Below are 18,113 nucleotides of genomic sequence, written 5' to 3'. Positions count from 1 at the left end.
GGCGAAAGCCCAACCCACAAGCTAGAGGTGCGGCGGTTGGAGGGGCCCAAGACCTCAATGAATGAGGGCTAGCAAGCGAGCAAAAGCCCAACCATGTGTACCACCATGGTCGGGCACTCGGTCGTCCTCCTCTCCAATCCAACGGCCCAACCACGTTTGTACCGGGTAGGTTCGGACTCTGTGTGGCCTTGCCCGACGAGCAGCCAGCCCAGCAGGATTTGCAGCTCTCTACTTGGCTGGGTACGGTGGAGAAACGGGACATGGCTCTGGAGCTATCTTGTACACGCAAATAGACTGATTTCTCCCATGCTTGCGCGAGGCCTGAGGCAGTGAGGCTACAGCACCTTTCCTTGGATAGGAACCTCCTCAGACCTAGCTCACCTCACCCAGTCTGCTACATTCACCTTTCCTTGATCTCTCCAGCTCTGGCACCAAAATCTGCCTGATTTTTGCCGATATTTTCTAGCTAGCCTCCTCCTGAACATATAGGAACCTCCTCTTTCGATCGAGCCACCAGATGTTCTCAGACCTCAAGCAGGAGAAGATGGCCCGTCCGTCCGGGGAACACGTGGATTCGGCACACGTACTCATCCGTGTCACGCAATAATATCCTCGGTGCTGGCCGGGCCGAACTATCGATCGGCCGGCCGGAAACGCAGATACGCGTCGTTGTTGCCATGCATCCGTTGGGCACTTGGGCAGCCGCGTGCCGGTCGGCCGGTCGCTCCTGAGAACGCCGGTGACCGGAGGGGAGAATCCAGCCTACCGCGCCTACGTGGTGGACACAACGGAACGGAGCAGCGGCGGCGTGGTGGTCGGGGAGAGTGATCAAGAGGGCAGATCTTCAGGGAACGCGAGCGCTGAGCCTACCTGCGCGCAACCCTTTTGGATTTTGCCCATTGGTGGTTTGGTTAATTTGGCATCAAATCCACAGGCTGCGGCGCACGGGCCCGTCGCTGGCATGAACCCCGCCGCAGATCCGGCCATTCGGGCGTGCAAGGTCGATCACGTCCCCGGAGGGGCCACGTCCAATCTGAGCCACGAAGTAGATCCCAGGCCCACGAGATGCGATCGGGAGGAGGAGCACCCCACGCGTCGCCCCCGCGCCCACCGCGAGAGCTGGCGGCGGCGTCCGGAATTTCTTCGTCCCGGCTGGAGGAAGCGGGTATCTTTCTTAGCCCGGCATCTCCCGAGCTCGATTCCCAGCATCTCCCCTGCGAGATCCCCACCGATGCCGTTCCCCCATCTCAGCTCTGCCTGCCCGCACTGTTACGCTTGACGGCGGATTACCTGGAGCCTGCGCGTCTTTTTACACGCGGGCACCTGGCATCTGTTGAATTTCTGCAGAGGAGATGGATGGGCATTACACATTGAGAAATGCTTTGTTCAGTTCTGTTAGTTGAGAATTCAGATGAGTGCGAATGGTTCAGTACCTCAACTCCACTAAAGATCCAATCATATAGATCATAAACTAAGTAATCATCTAAATGATTGGGAGAACTGAATAATAGAGAGGGGCGGGGTACAATTTGTTGGTCTACAGGAGCATATTAGAAATAATTGACGCTCTAATATTTGCTCTTTTTTTCCTGGGTTACAGAAGCCAGGACACGTCCAATTGAACTCGATGAATGAGATTGGTAATCGTATCTGCCACCATGTCCCTATCCTCTTGTATTCAGCAATTTATTTCTTACTAGGTGCTAGCTAGTCTTGACTCAAAACGAGTCCCAACAATTCACACAAAAAATACTCGGTTGCCGACTAAATTGAAACAAATCAAAACGCAAACTAAAAAACTGCAAAATGCTCAGGTGTGCAGGTGAAGCCTGCAAAAATTCCCAGGCAGTTCACCAATGCCGTCGTTCCCGCCAGGCCACCTATATATACGCTTCCCACCCGAACCCATCCTCCTCCACTCCACACCGCACCAGGGTCATCATCTCATCCCCCACCTCGTCTCCCTCTTCAGTCTCCAACAACCGCCTGGACCTCCCCACCACCATCGCCCAAGCCTGCCATCGCCACGCCGCGAATGGAGCTCCTCGACATGGTGCCCGCGGACGCCATCGCGCTCCGCCTCTACTCCCTCCCCGCAGCGGCGGCCGCCGCCGCCGCCTCGCTCTACTACGCCTGGCTCGTCGCCGCGCTCGCAGCCGCCGTCGGCCTCTGGCGCATCTGCGCGGTCGGCGCCGGCGTCCGCAGAGCCAGCGCCGCCGTCGTCGGCGAAAAGCCGCAGGCCCCGCAAGCGGGCCAGCCGTCGCCCGCCGTTGAGGAGCCGCTGCCGGCGGCGCGGGCGCCCGAGCCGGCTGATGACGCGGCGTCCCGGAGCGAGCCGAGCACGCCGTCCAAGGTCCGGTTCACGGCGTACTACGGTGTTTCCGGAGGCGACGGCGGCGGAGTGGTGGACGGCGTCTGGAAATGCTCGGACGAGGACGAGGACGACGACAACGGGGTCGACGGCGAGGTGGAGGCGGTCCTGAGGAGGACGGCGTCGGCGCCGGAGAGAAGAAGGGCCGCGACGGCCCTGGCGGCGGCGCCGTGGGAGGAGAGGGAGATGGCCGTGAGGCGGAGGGGCGACCTGGGGTGGTATCGCCACCTCGACATGGCGGCGCTCGACGGCAGCGTCGTGAGGCTGTGGGACGGCCAGCTGACGGCGTCGCCGAGAGCGCGGAGGAGGAGGGCAGGATTGGAATTCCGGTTGTCATTTTAGAGATGGCGTCTGGTTAATCTGTATATTGTGGTTGTAGGAGTAATGGGATGATGTTATTAGGAGGATATGGTAATCTTGCCCCTTGAGATTGTCATTAAAGTTATGGGCTTATGGCCAAGCCGCCGAGGCCAAAAGGCGAAGAAGGGCTTTTCGTGGCTTTATGTAGTCCTGTACTCGTGTGAGGTCACAACTAAAAATATCAGTGGTATCTACCATTCTAACTCGGACCTCCTCCTACCTCAGGCCCTTTGCATCGCTGGTGTCTTCTGCCACTCTGCCTTTTTTTATGTTTTCTTATATGTTTATACATTAGAAACGACGCTTCAGAGCGCACTTAATTATAGATTGTCCAACAGTTTTACTCACAGTTCTAGTATGAACAAAAAGCATGTATGTTTGCCAAACTAGTAAAGTGTTTAGGTAAGGTAACTCGGTGCCTTCCTGCTGCTGCGGTTGGGAATTGGGACGAGTTCTATAGTCTAGTGATGATTTATGTGAGTAGCGCAACATCCCTTGATCTTTCACCTGATTTCTTCTGCATCTTCCCTCCCATTTTATGGATCATTTCTCATTCATCCATAGGCGCCGCCGCTGAGCTTGAAGGTGCTGTTTTCTGCTAGCCATTGAGTGAATTGCCCAGCAATTTTTAATTAGGCCCCGTTTGGAACTTTGGAATTAAATTTCATTCTAATAATCATAATTTAGATAAAAATCTATGAAGCTAATATGATTATATACGGAATATATTTGTATACATTGTTAGCTATATGAGAGAGATATTTATATGCTATATTTTTACTATAGATGAGTGAGCTGAAGAATGTGCTATAAGTTACGGAGTAGAAATATAGCTTGGTGGTGTATAGAATCAATTTCCATCTCCCACCCTATGAATTTAGGATAGACTTATATCTAAACTTTGAAAAGTGGTTGGGAAGTGGTGGATGTCAAATTTAAGCCAAATAGCCTAGTTTAGATTTCAATTCCTTTAAAATGAGATCCAAACGGTCCCTTACTAAACTTGCCATCAACAGAAATGTATCTGCATCCTAGATAGTGCTTCTTTAATTTGATTACCTGATGAAAATTACCTGGTACCAGTCATAGTTAGATTTGAGGGAAAATTTTGTTCATTTTTCTTAAATTTATATTTACCTCTATTTGAAAGTGTTTGATTCCAAGTGGAAGTCCGTGGCTTTCTTTGAGAGCCCATCAAATTGTGTTATTCAGTGGTTGGATCGTGTGACATATTGTCTTGTTGTCCATTGTGGATTAGAAGAAGATAGTTAGCAAAACCCCAAGAGTATTTGGAATAATTCAACGGTTACCAATATAATAGGCCACTGCAGTACAAGGTAAAAGCTCAAAATACGATTTAGAAGATGTCAAATTATAATATTCTCTGATCTTAGCTGAGAATTATATTAAACACCTCAAGAAAATGTTTTCATATATGGTCGGACGTACACGTCATGGACATCCGTTAAGAGACACGATAGGACTTGATTGCATATAATAGTCCAAACCGGCTTATTAGTTAGTTAACAGGGCAGCATTTAATAACGTCGTTAAGCAAATTCGATGTCTATCCTGATTGAGCATTCAATGGATTTAGTGAGATCTAGGTACCCTGTAACTTCATAGTGGCAGACAATATAATGCTCCCCCCTGCTTTTCTCTGTTCATTCAGTATACCCTAGAACAATACAAGGATCAGGAAGCGACAATACAACATCATCAGGTATACAAAAGGCCTGAGATTATTCTGAGATTTAGAGAGCAAAATGCGGATAGCCCAGCGCTTGGATGAAGACCATTATTATCGCAAAGCTTCCAAGAACAAGTTGCAGCCTGCTCGTTAGTTAGCAGAAAAATTAATGTTGCCAGCACAAAAAAGAAGAAGAAGTGTTTAGGACCTGTCATACGCTTTGAGTCACGTAATTAAAGGTTAGTTTAATGTTTCGTGCACTGAGCTTCAGATTTAAATTCATAATGGGTGTTAGCACTTTGCTCGATACCCGGAAACTCGCAGTCGATCCAGCCACTCGTGCATGGGTGTTGCCAGCATCGCAGCTCACCAGAAGCCACAAGGGCCAGGCAGTGGATTTGGTGGCGGCGAAGCAATGCAAACAACAATGACATGGGTCGCCTTCCGGTGGATATGAACAATTCTGCAAATCATCAAGTATGGAACCGTGATTAAGTGACTACGACGGGCTTTGGAGTCTACTGCGAGAACATAATGTAAACCAGATGATTTATTTATTATCTACTGATGCCGGTCGAGATGTATGTGCCGCTGCGAGCGGTGCCACAAGAATATGCTCTTGCCACATGCTATTTGGTTGGTAGGTGAGTTCTGCTGTGTAATGATCGTTCAAAGCTCAGGTTTACTCCTGCAGGGCGCGGGCATCTTGGAGGTTCGATCGGTCGACATGGCACAGCCGCACGAGCGCTCTCACCTCGCGCGGCAGCTAGATGGTCTTGGACAGACAACGTAAAAGGCGCCGCAGGCATCTCTACCTGTCCATCCCCATCACTTGTTTGTTTTACTAAACCCCAGAACTTCGCAAGGAACTTTGATTCTGCAGCCTGACGAAAATGCTACTGTACCTTGTGCCGACCATCTTGCAACCAGGATATCCATGGACAGCGAAGGAATCGATTAGGAATGTTTATGATTTCTCTGTGTGGTGTCTGTAAAGAAAAGAAAACTGATTTCTCTGACATCTGATTTTCCAAAAACGAGATGGCTCACTCTCATCAACAGCTAAGAGAGGCGCAGCTCGACGATGGAGTCGCTGTCGTCCCGTGTCGCGCACCGGCGAACGAGCTAGTTGAGGAATTAGGAATCGCGTGATGCGGCCTCGGGGTAGCTTGACGTCGACGTCTCGGCATCTCGCGGTAGCTGCCTGTGTCCTGTACTCCTGTGTGGCTGTGTCGTTGCGGCTTCTGCTGCCTGCTGGAGCCGACGCTGCCGACGCCTCGTAATATCTGCGGTTCATCTGGGAGTAAATTTTAGTTTAGGGGAAAAGGAAAGAAAGAAACGCCGAGAAGCCCGCAGCTCGAACAGCCCAAGTGCCGAAGCAAACTGGGCACGGCCCATCTGTCCGCACACGGCCGCCGCACCTGTCTTCTTTCCGGCCGGATATATTGAATACTGATGACTGATGGGCTTGCTCCGGGCGGAGGCTTCTTCGGGCCGAAGTAAACGATGAAGCCCGTTGGGCTCGCTCTTCTCCAACACGCAAGACGCAGGGCAAAACCCGTGGTGCGGAACAAGGAACGCGTGAGGTCGGCCGCGAGCACGGCCGCAGGCTGGATGCCAGCCGTGCGCCGTACCGCATCGCGTCGCATACGAGGACTGCAAGGCGGGCACGCGGAGCTTCCGCCGCGGGGCGGTGGCTCAGGTGGTAAGGTGCCCAGGCGGCCCGGCCGAACGGTCTCCCGCCGGCCGGCCGGGCCGGCACCGGGTGCCCACATGATAAGACCGCGAACGCCCCGGGGTCGCGGAGACGTGGACGCTTGCACGCGTCGCATGGCGGAGCACGGCGTCGTCTCCGACTTGCCTTGCCTCCAGGCTACGGCACGGGTCGTTTCAAGCATCACATGGGGGCAGGGCAGACATGAACATGCCTGAACAACGCACGTTCAGACTTCAGAGTGGCAGCATGTGGCTCCTCGTATATTCATTCGTTCATACAGCTACTACTACCTACCTAACTATACTGTGTACATGTATACCATGCCTACCAATTACCTTCGAGTCAGCAGCCTCTACCCTGCCCTTTCTCTTTTCTCTCTTTTCTTTTCTGTCACAATATATATATATATATATAAATTGTGCTAAGTGCTACCAACTACCCTGCGCTGCTTTATGTATGTACAGTTCCAGATCAGGAAGAGGTCAGCTTGGTTTGTCTTGCATCTGTGCAAAATTTTTCCTTTTTTCTATCTTCTTTACCGGTGCCTAACGCTGTCGAGATCAGATTCAGATGAGAACAGGTGTCCAGTGTGGCCCTTCTCTCCGTCAGAGTTCAGAAGTACTCCTTGTGGAAGTGGAAGCGAGTGCCCGTCTTGTGGCTCATCTCGTGCGCCAGTGTCTTCAGCTCTTTGGCCAGCATCGGCGCCCCGCAGTAGAACACTCCTGCGCGCACAAGAATTCGCAGGCAGTCCGGTGAGCACAGATGTTCAGATATGTCAAGAAGGAATTGGTTGTCTGGGCGAAGAGGATTACCAACTGTCGAATTCGGATGCTTCGAGGCGATCCTCGTGAAGACTTCCTTCCAGTTGGGTCTGGCGAAATGCGTCCTCACCTGCCGATTGCACAGAATACGGTGGTCAGTTCAGAGTTACACATGGACAAATAGATTTGCTTTTAGTGGCCTATCATTTTCGCCAAAACTGTTTTCTGGAACAGAAGATAAGGGCTTTTCAGAGTCTCAGCAAATTAGTTTACCCTGGTTCCTGAGACGATGTCGACGCCGTGCTTGGCATGGTTCAGAGCCTGCACCATCGACAGCAGAGTCGTCCGTGCATCACGCTCTTCGTAAACACTTGTGAGGTAATTGTGCAACTCTATGACACCCTGGTTTCAACGAGCATACTGTCAGTATGATAACAACACAGGGTATTCCAGACAGGAGACACTTAAGCAGAGAAACAGAGATATTGATGGAAGTGTGGCATCCTGCCATATTACCTTCTTATCCATCTCAGCAACCTCATTCATCACCCCTTTGAACCATTCGAATGACCCAGCTTCTCGGGTGACCCAGTAGAAATGTGCACGGCTTGTTCTGTATGCTCTCTTCCGGTTGCTACTTGCCGTTGACACGCTGAAGCTGTTGGCACTGTCCTCAGACCTGCTAGTCTCCATTGCCAAGTCCTACAAGTAGCAGAAAACCATATTAGCTATAAACAAAAGGCAGAAGCATCTTCGCGAAATGTCAAACGGGAACAACATAGGCTGAAACAGTACCATTAACTCGTCAGCTATCTTTATGTTGTTAAGCAGATCCCTTAGGATGCTTATGAACGGTGTTGCACCAATTCCAAGGCCGACAAGAAGTAGGACATCATAGTTTCTGAAATCCTGTGCAGGGGCACCATATGGACCGTCTACAAGCAACTTTGGTAAGCTGTGGCATGGAAAACAGACATGTTCAGTTTCATTTCTATCAGGTATGTAAAAGAAGCAGCGGTGGGAAAAGAGATCAATGGACCTTCTTGGTTCTGCCGCACCTAGCTCGCTAAATGAAGCTCTTCTGTTAAGATGTGGTGAGAAGTAGTTCTCGACAAATATGCGCTTGAGCTCTTGTGTCCAGTCACCGTTTGTTCGGATGTGAACACTGAGGTAGTCATCTCCAGGAGCTGAGGTGATGGAGAAAGGGTGCCTGGAAACACAAAGCACCAGCAGGTGAACTTCTTATAAACCAGAAACTAAGAGTAGGCTGAGGGCATTCAAATCGGAGGTCATACAAACCATTCAAAAGGAGATATCATTGGACACTGAAGAAATATGTACTGTCCACTTCTGTACCGAAATCCATAGGGCTTTGACATTGTTATGGTCAATACGTTTCCAGGTAGAAGGCACACCTGAAGCAATAAACTTACATAAGTAACAAATGCATGGATCGAGTTAATTTTGGCAAAACACTGTGTTATTTCATCACGAACAATATTCTGTTAAATGTATTCTGCATGCACATGCTTCTTTCTTGTTTTGACACTTTGTCATGGTTACTGCAGCACCTAATATTTAGATGTTCATTCAAATCAGCATACCAAACAAAATAGAAATGTATCTATCAAATTGTTTAGCATGAGGGAAGTCCTTGTAGATGCTAGGACCAGTAATTACACCTAGTATGTATCTGGTGAGAGAAAACATATTTGATGTTGTGATGGGCAGAAGAGCACTCAGGCAAGAATAAAGTAATACACAATCAACTGGAAAGCATGGACCTTCGAGACATGAAAATCATTAGAGAGTGACAGGCAATTTCTAAAGGACAGAAATGTTCGAGTAGAGCCTATATTCTTTTGTACATGTCCTAGTAGTGCCAGCATGACTAGGCCACAACATTCTCCATTTCTCCTGTCCACATGCACATTCTTTTATGTCACAAAATTGGGCACCCATGCTAAATGATGGATCCAACTCAATGGAATAGGAACTTGCGATGGTCCCTAATTACCAAATCGTTGCAATTGTTATTTTCTATCTTTCTTCGAGTGTAATTTTTTGAAATTTTTATGGTGCCCTTCTAATCCTATCATATCCTACCAAGCACCAATACACCATGTGAGCATAAACAATACTAGTGGTACAGATAATAAAAGCTTGTCAGTTACAAACTGCATGAATCTGTTTAGCATGACCAATATAAAAGCATAAAGTACTTACCTTGAGAATTTTCACGGTATAAGCATTTGACCTCAAGGCTCTTAGCATCCTTTCACCAACGTAGAGGACCAATGGGACTGAAATGTACATCCACGTCTGAAATCACCAAGAGATCACAGTGTCAGCGCTTTTCTTTAAAAAAGAATGCACTTAAACACAACATCTGCTGCTCAAAACAAGAGCTGCTGCAATGATTACAGGAAGTGCAAAAGTCATGGCAGGCAAGCAGCATCGCTGTTTCACGAGAATGTTTCTGAGAAGAAATTTCCAAAGGAGATGAGATAAACAATGTGCACTAAAATAACAAGTGGAACCACTCAGCTTGGCAGCTGTCAGATTCCCGCGCTTCTAGAATACCGCAGAATTGTGTGTTTAATACTTGAATCATTTATCCCCATGCATATATTTACAGTTTTTTTTAGCTTAATAAACATGTGGTAGGCTCGTACTGCCGTACAGTATAGCTCTAACAACCAGGCAGTATCCCGGAAGCTGGAGTGTACTTTCTGGCATCTGAACCTTCGGTGCTGTGCAAATGGCATAGTGTATCCGTAGCAAATCAAAATAAATTGTTCAGAAACCGCACAACTGAAATTTCTTGAGACGTGCTTGTCAGCTTGCCGACCAGTAGCCAAAGTAACTGAAATTCAGGAAAGAACACGCTAATCAAAGGATCCCAAAAGGCATCTTTTACGGATCCTTAACAGAGAAGTTCTCGGGAGGAAAAAAAAAAAGAAAAGAAAAGGCATTCTCTGCGGATAACCCCATTTTCCTTGAGCCGAGTGCTCTAGCTACGTGACTGACATCAACATCACTCATCACGGTGTGCCCAACCTAACGCACCTGCGACCCGGGCCACACAGATGCAGAACCCAACGCCTATGTATAGCAAATTCCACCTGCCTATGGAAAAGCAAATCGTGGATCGCGAGATGCATCCGCGGACCCCCCGCATTTCCCCCCCTTTGAATGCAACGCAGGGTGGTCCAGTCTGTCCTGATGCGGCGATGCCCCCTCGCAGTCACAACAAGGCTCCCACTACAACAGCACCCCGGCCAGCAAAGAAAAGCAACCGGCGGCGAGCTGCGAGAGCCCCGTGCCACGCACTCGCTGCGACGGATCCGAACCGAGCACGGGAGGTTTCGTCCGTGGTCAGACACGGCGGGCAGGGGCAGCTGGTTTCTTTCTAGGGGCGAGTGGCGCCTAGCCCTAGTATTTTCCCTTCCTTTGCTGTCTGTTCCTTGCTTTCTTTCTTTCCGCCTTCAGCTGTTTCTCTTTTGCCTTCCACTAGCAGTAGACACCAGACATGGCTCTTTACTCGGATTCGATCCCGAGGTGGAGAATGAGATGCCGTCGCCCGTCGGCAGCAGCGCCCTCGCCCTCGCCATCGCCGCACCCCATGCCGCGGCCCCCTTTACAACTCAGGCCTCCCGCGGCCTTCGCCCCCCAGATAGCACGGCAATTATTGGGACGACGCCGTGCCGCGGCCACACCGCCTGCATGTGCCGAGGCGCATTCCCGCTTGCCGTTTTGCTAGTGGTAATGCGTGTCAGCGTCACCGTTCGCACGCACGCACACGCGTGGGCGTCACTAACTAACAAGGGGCCTTCTAGTTAATTAGCCTGGAGGAGGAAGCTTGGTGAGATGGTAATGGGCACCGCGCCACGCCGGATCAGTGGCGCGGGGGCACGCGGAGGAGGTCTAGGCCGCACCCCGCCCACATGTAGGAAGCCCATGGGGGTGGCGAGTCCGTGGCAAATGTGGACGCGGCGGAAGCAACAGGCGCGCCGCCTGCTGCCGGCCGGGGATTAGACTACGCCGGGGGGCCATGTGGTTTGGGGCGCCGCTGATTGGCAATGTGAATCTACTCTAACCCCAACCAGATGTGGTGCAGTGGGACGAAAGAGGAAAAAACGAAGTGCCGGCCGGTACACGACCACCACGAAGGCACGAACAGATGGAGCGAGCAGAGCAGCCAGGTGAAGCTTCCAACCGCTGCCGCACGTTTTTTCTTTTTCCATCATTGGAAGCTTAAAGGCTAAGGCATGCGGCGCTCGGCCCGTCGCTTGCAGATCCGGGGTGCCGTGCCGTTCGGTGGGGGTGGCGCATGCAGAGCAGCGGTGAAAGTAAAGCGAGATCGTTGGATGGAACCGAACCGCCCCCCTCGCGTAAGGCCGGTGGGCTTTTGGAATGGATGGATGGATGATGCCTACGCGTCCGTTCCGTGAATCTCCCATCCATTTCCTGTTATCCAGCGACGATGAATGTAGGAGCGCTGGAAGTAGATGGGGATTTATGTTTGGCCGCGTACTGGCAGTAACAGTGCTTCCATCCTGCTTCTTCAAAAAAAAAAAAGGAAAAAACAGTGCTTCCATCCTGTAAAGCAGGGGGGCATTTGTGGGCATTGATAGCACTAACAGGTCCATCTACGTCGAGGTATAATTGGTCTTAGCGCAATCCCCCCCAGCTATTTTTCAACGCCAGATCCGAGCGAAAGCGCCCTGTAAAGCGGGCGCAGCACTAGATCCACCAGCAAGCGTAGGGCCATCATAAACACCCACACTACGTGTAGGCGTCCGGTACAACCGGACCTACGTTTTTTCAAAGAAAAAGAAAAGGGGATTGAGCTCATACATTATCTGCTGAAAATGGTGTATAGAGTGGGGCTCGTACATTGGCTTATTTAGATTTTATTGGGTGGGGTCGATGTTTATTAGACCAATCTCAATGAAAATATCAACGAAAATATCATACGAATATTACGAGCATTAAATATTATACTACATCAGTAAATTTGCTGATACAATAGAATCATTTACGAGGAAAGAGGAGAGGAAGTGTCATAGAACGAGAGCCATGACCCCCCTCCGACACAGTTACTAAGTTCTCGGTCTTGATAACTATATATACGATGATACTCACCGCAAGACTGATCTTGCAAGCATCTAAGTAACCAAACACTTGAGACTGCATAATTTTTCAAGTGACCCCTGCACGTTCAGGGCTGGCGGCAGGGAGGGCTGGTTGGTGCCTGGCATGGTCGCCCACACCTGGCCTGACAGGATCCATATGCATGGACGGGTCATGGGGGACTGACTGACGCTGCCGGGGCCCGGAATTCCTGAACCCCGCAGTTCGATCCGTCCACAGATCCGCCGATCCCGAGGCGCCGAGGACAAGGGCCATCCGACCATGACTGCCGCTGCTGCCACTCCACACGTCAGGGCTGCGCGGTGGCACCCGGGCCCGAGCTGTGGAGCACGTCACCACCACCTGCCCGCGCGTCCGCCACGACAGCTCACAGCGACGACCGCTATCCCCACCGGCGCGACGGCGCCTGCCTACCTCTTTAGACTTTAACATTACCAAGATGACTTTGACACGGCCTGCCGGCCGAGCAGTGGTGGTCCGCGTATTTAAGAGCCTAGCCGGACGGACCCGACCCCGGCATACGCTTCCCTCCCTAGCTTGACGATCTCGACCCAACTAGAGCATGGTCTGGGCTGGCAAGCATGGGCTCCGGTTTGACTCCGGCGACACCGACACCGGAGCCCCCGCCTGTACCCCACGTCAAACACGGCGCCCCGGTCTTCACGCACCAGCGCACGCGTCGCAGCTCTGCCTCACCTACTCGTGTCTAGACTGTCGTCATCACGGTAACGGTAGCTTGTTCTGAAGCGCGCGCCTGATCCTACCGGGATGACGCAGGCAGCTCGACACCGAAGCGGTTGCTGACTCCGCCGCGAAATGCAGACATACTCGCTGGATCTCTCCCCCGTCTTCCTGCCTTGGAGCCGTGGCATGTTCTCCTTTTACTTACACTTTTTGTTCCTCCCCCCCCACCTTTGTTTCTCCGGATAACTGAGATCGCCACGAGGCGGTTTCTAGAAGAAGGCAACACAAAGCAGCCGCGAGGCTCGCGACCGGGCGAACCCCGCGACAGGGGCGTGTCCGAGAAAAAGCAGGGGGCGGTCGCGCGCGGGCGGTAACCATCACGCTTTGCCTTTGCGACAGGCGGCCCAACAGAAAACCGTCACTCTCCCACACTCACAGTCACCCGCGGTTGAGTAATCTCGTGCCCGCACGGGACGGGACCCATCGATCGGCGTCTCAATCTCAACGAACAAGCAAGTGGTACCACGATTAAGAAAAAAAAGCAAGCACACAAAAAAAGTGTTACTGAAAAAAAAGAAGAGAAGGATGTGGGCGTGGGCACGTACCGTCTTCTCGTACCACCGGCGCACGAGGAAGAGGAAGTAGCCGTGCACGAGCAGGAGCGCGTACACGATGCCCAGCAGGTGGTGCGAGTACCAGAAGGCGTTGAAGCCGGTGAGCCGGTTCAGCGGCGCGGGGAGCCTGGACGTGACGGCGGCCGCGCCGCCGCCGGCGCCCTTGGGCTCGCCCTTGCGGAACGGGTGCGTGGCCAGCGTGAAGGAGACGGTCATGAGCACCACCATGGCGACGCCCGTGACGCCCTCGGCGCCCGACAGGAGCCCCGCGTACGTGGGCTTGCCGAGGCCGAACGCGCCGGCCACCAGCGCGTACTCCTCGGGGCTCGCCGCGATCACCCGCGGGAAGTCGCACGCCAGGTGGTTCCCCGCGTGCAGCGTGATCCCCACCACGATCGCCGTCGCGATCATCTGGAAACATGCAACGACACACAGTATTAGTTACCACATGCAGGTAATAAACTTCATTTGGTAAGTTTTCGCGATGCTAATTACGGCAGTGAAAGTGAGAGCACGTCATGGCCTCCGGTTCGGTCACGGCCACCAACCCATCGGTGACCGGTTAGTTACCGGACAGTGCCCGGTTACTTTCGACAAAGGACCGGCACCTCTGCTGGGACCCACATGCGAGGCGGGCACTGATGCCTTCTGGGAGGGTCCACCTGACAGGGACAAGTTGTCGGTCCAAGTGGGACTTTCTTCGACCGGGAAGCGGCTCTGACTTTTGACTGGACCGTTTACTGAGCAGTAGTACCAGCACGTACTGCTTGTCCTAACCGGGGGCAAGGGATCTTCTGTGGCGTGTCTCGGTCACCGCCGGGACAGAATCATTGGGCCGCGCCACGGAACATGGGCTGCACCGATGGAGACTTGCTTGGCTTCCGTATCTGCTGGGACCCGCGGCGTGCCAAGTACGGCGCGACGCCATGCGCGTCGTCGCCGGTAGAGTACGTTGGCCGGCGGTAGCCCAAACTCTCGAGCTACCACATGGGGGGAAGCAGCCGGCACAGGCCCTTCCACAGGGGATCCGGGATCCCCCACGTGGAGGCCCAATCATTGCGCGCCACGTTCCCGCCGCGTACGACACAGGGCCGCCGCGCCTCGTCCCCGACGGTGACGGCCGAACCAACCACCGACCCCCCGGCCGCCGGAGTACACTATTTACAGCGGCATGGGAGGCGAATCTACCGTGATTACGTGGCACCGCCGCCACGTCGGACGGCGACGATATTTGTGGTAGTGGCTGGGGACAGAGGGGCCATGGACCCGTGGTCCATGGAGTCGAGATAGTAGAGCCCGTACCTTGTGGAAGGTGATGTTGTCATCGAAGGGGACGAAGAAGCGGGCCCAGGAGGATCGCAGCCACGTCAGCGTGTTGCGGCAGACGGGGAGGAGCACGAGCGCCATGTTGAGCTTGAGCGTCTCGGCGGCGCCCTTGGCCGTGGGGAGGCAGTAGCCCATCACCTGGAACGCCGGCGTGCGCCGGTACTGCACGAACTTCCACACGAACAGCGCCGCCATCGCCGCGAACCACAGCGCCAGCACCCACGCGCGGCGCCAGTTCTCCTCCGCCGCCACGCGCACGCGCGCCGCCGCCCTCCGCACGCCCCAGCTCCGCCGCCGCCGCTCCCGCGGGGCGCCTGCCGCCTGGTCGCCGTCGCCGCCGCCGCATGCGCCGCCGTCCGCTCCTCCCCCTCCCGTGACCGTCAGCGTGCCGCCGACGCCGAGGTTCTGGCTCCACTGGGCCCCGCTGGCCGTGCTGAGCGGGCGGCTGTAGTTCATGTAGGTGTCGCGCTGGAGCAGCAACGCCTCCAGCTGCCACAGCTGGCGAGCGAAGGGAGAGGCGGAACACGTGTCAGCACGGCAGCACGGGTACCCCGCTGCTAGGGGCAAAAAAAAAGAAAACAAGAAGACTCGCCATGAACAACGCATGCGCGTACCTCAATGTAGCCGAGGTTCTCCGGGTCGAGCTCCTCCATGATGAGCGACGCGTACTCCTCCGCCTGCTCCTTGAGCTTGGCCAGCTTGTTGGCGGAGGCGCTCAGCACGATCAGCTGCGGGTGGCAGGAGGGGAAGAGAGAGGACAAGCCAAAACAACTAGCTGGATTAGCGGGGAGCACGTGGGCAACGGTAACAAACCGCGGCAGTTTACTACAGTAACAGTAATTAACTACTTAAACGAGAGTAGCAAGCGACACTGCACTACTAGAATGAGTGGTTTGGTAATCAGAGCAGGGTGCCCACAAGAAGAAGGTTCTAATGCTGCCAGAACAGTAGAGTGCTCTTGCTTTCTTGTGGGGGTGGCAGCTGGGCTAAAAACAGAGATGCATCATGCACATGAGGAGCGATAAAAACTTTAGAAAAAAAAGGGGGGTTAAACAAAGTCACCTCCTGTACTTCCTCCCTCGTTATCCTCCCGTCCACGTTGGTGTCCACCCTGAATTTGGGGCCGAGAACGGCAGAAGGAAGAAGAAGAAGCTTATCAAGAATCTGCGGGGGGCGAGGCAAAGCGTAGCGCAGGTGCGCGCGCGCATCGGGAATTGGGACGGATCGATCGATCGATTTGTAACGTTACTTGGGATCCGGGGAAAGAAAGGAAAAAAACGGGGGGCGTGGAAAAATTTTAGCTCATCAGTACATGTCGAAGAAGATCTGGAGCCGCGCGTCGAAGCTCTGATCGGAGATCTGGAGCCAGAAGTCGTAGAGCTCCTCCTTGGTGATCCGCTCCAGGTTCTGCCGCCGCCGCCGCGCCAGCGCGTCGAAGATGCCCACCGCGAACTCCTTGGAGTCCACCATTCCTGCGCGAAGAAGCGAGGAGCAGCCGAGCGGTGAGCTCGCATGTGCTGTGTGGATAGCAATGCGGATTGTGGTGGCGGCGCGGCCGCCGCCCCGTACCGATGCATTCGCCGAAGTCGTCGCGGGAGAGGAGCCCCTCGCGCGCGAGGCCGTTGAACCGCTCCTCGACGCGGCGCCAGAGCTCGGCGGCCTCGACGGAGCCCGTGGTGCGGCTGATGAAGCGGAGGCCCTTGAGCGCGCGCCTGGCGCCCGCGCGGGAGCGGTTGAGCTGCGCCTGCTCCCGGCGGCGCTCGCGCGCCGCCATGGCGGCTTCCCGCTGGAGCTCGGCGGGCGTGGGGAGGCGCGGGGACGGGGCCGGGGACGGCGACCGGAGCCAGGCGAACTTCCGCCGTATCCGCGACGACGTCGACGAGCACCGGCTGAGGCGGCCGGCGCCGCCGCCCTCCGACGGCGCGTGGTGGCGCGGCGACGGGGACGGCGACGGCCCGAACCCCGCTGGCGGCGGCGCCGGTAGCGAGGCGGCGCCGTAGAGCGCGGCGCTGGTGGGCGTGACGCTGCGCACCACCATGGACTCCTCGTCCAGCTCGAGCATCACCTCCACCAGGTCGCTCTGGTCCGCGAGGAATGCCGGCAGCATGCCGCCGCCGCCCGCGGCGGCGGCGGCAAAGAACTCCTCCCCATAGGCGGTGGTGTAGGACTCGTTGTCGGAGGCGTCGGTGGTGGTGGCGGTGGTGGTCTGGTCGTCCGCCAGGTAGTCCGCGATGCGGCGGTGGCCGCTCCGCCGCGCGTTGCTCCCGCGCGACGGCGTCCACATCGCCGCGACGAGGAGGGGGAGGAGGAGCCTGGCGGCACGGCGGTGGTTGCGCGCACCGCCCCGCCCGGCCCGGCCCTTTTATCACCTCACCGCCCGTCGTAGTCCGCAATGCGCCCCGTCAGGCTATGGTTATCCCGTGGGCAGCAGCCGCGGCGGCTGGGCGGTGGGCGGCCCGCGCCCGGGCCGGTGATTCCGTCGCGGCCGCAGCCTCCACTCCACGCCCCCTTTTTTTTTCTGGGTCTCCTCCTCTCTGGTTTGCTTCGCGGTGCGGTGCTGGGATGTGGCGTTGGCGTCCTGCCTCGGGCGGGCGCTCGGCTAGCTATAGCTTTCGGCCGCGCTGCGCTCGCTGGCTGCGTCGCCCGGCCCGCTTCACCTTTATATCGCGTGCCGAAACGAGCAGCGCTTTTCGGAGCCCGGGGCCGGGGGGCTGCAGCTGGATGGGTGCGCCAGGGTCGCCCGCGCGGCCCCGAAACGAGCTCCGGTTGCCACGAGTTCGCGGCGCCGGTGCGCGGCTGGGCTCGGGGACGTGGGGGACGCGGTCGGTGGGCTGGCCTGGCGCGGATTTGGACAACCTCAGACGCTTCCAAACGAGCGAGATGCGGTGGCCGCTGCGGCGCCGGTGCCGCGCCAACCCGGAGGTAAAAATCGTTCGAGAATCCAGAACCGTTCGTCCTGTTTGGTAATCCCTTCGTTTTGTCGTTTCAAAAATCATTCCAAGAGGGGTAAAAGTAGTGTGTGTAAGGTCTTTGGTTTGGGCTGTTTTTGCTATTTACTAGTTTGGATTCAAACAGTAACTTGGGAAATTTGCTATGAATTACCTAGGTGGTCAGGTAGACCATGTGTCAAATAGTTTGCAGTGGACACTTGTTGGCCTAGCTGGTTGCTTGAAGGGGTCAGTTTTAAATGAATAAGCAGGCCGGGGTCAACTATCGGAGGCAGAAGATGACACTATTTGTTTTGTGCTCCCGCAAGGTTTTGCTCAGCAAAGGGTACTATTAGGCAACTTTTTTTTAAAAAAAAAATGGTTTTCCCTAACATTTTCAGATTCGTCCAATGCAAGTGAAAAAGTAATGAGAACAGCCAGTGGCCCAGGAATGACATCAGACCTGTTCTTGCTACTAAAATTTAATTTGCTCACTTGCTACTTTT

General features: G+C 54.4%; 2 protein-coding genes across 2 annotated transcripts; one reads left to right on the top strand and one right to left on the bottom strand.

The window, feature by feature from the left end:
* Positions 1–1,909: 1,909 nt before the first annotated feature.
* LOC112882170 lies at positions 1,910–2,934 on the top strand. The gene has a single exon (XM_025947157.1). It carries the CDS (start codon positions 2,036–2,038, stop codon positions 2,711–2,713), a length of 678 nt encoding a protein of 225 aa, XP_025802942.1. The 5' UTR covers positions 1,910–2,035; the 3' UTR covers positions 2,714–2,934.
* A 3,412-nt stretch (positions 2,935–6,346) lies between these two features.
* LOC112880590 (respiratory burst oxidase homolog protein E) lies at positions 6,347–17,315 on the bottom strand. The gene is made up of 14 exons (XM_025945299.1): positions 16,250–17,315; positions 15,993–16,152; positions 15,743–15,791; positions 15,295–15,408; positions 14,657–15,178; positions 13,346–13,765; positions 9,126–9,221; positions 8,199–8,314; positions 7,939–8,109; positions 7,695–7,854; positions 7,416–7,601; positions 7,173–7,301; positions 6,951–7,029; positions 6,347–6,860 (listed from the first exon to the last, which is right to left on the bottom strand). Exons 1-14 carry the CDS (start codon positions 16,962–16,964, stop codon positions 6,751–6,753), a joined length of 3,027 nt encoding a protein of 1,008 aa, XP_025801084.1. The 5' UTR covers positions 16,965–17,315; the 3' UTR covers positions 6,347–6,750.
* Positions 17,316–18,113: the final 798 nt, after the last annotated feature.

This window comes from Panicum hallii, chromosome 2 (genome assembly GCF_002211085.1).
Source record: "Panicum hallii strain FIL2 chromosome 2, PHallii_v3.1, whole genome shotgun sequence".
Lineage (NCBI taxonomy): Eukaryota > Viridiplantae > Streptophyta > Magnoliopsida > Poales > Poaceae > Panicum > Panicum hallii.
The sequence above is the reverse complement of the archived record's forward strand: the minus strand, read 5'-3'. Positions and strand labels throughout refer to the sequence as shown.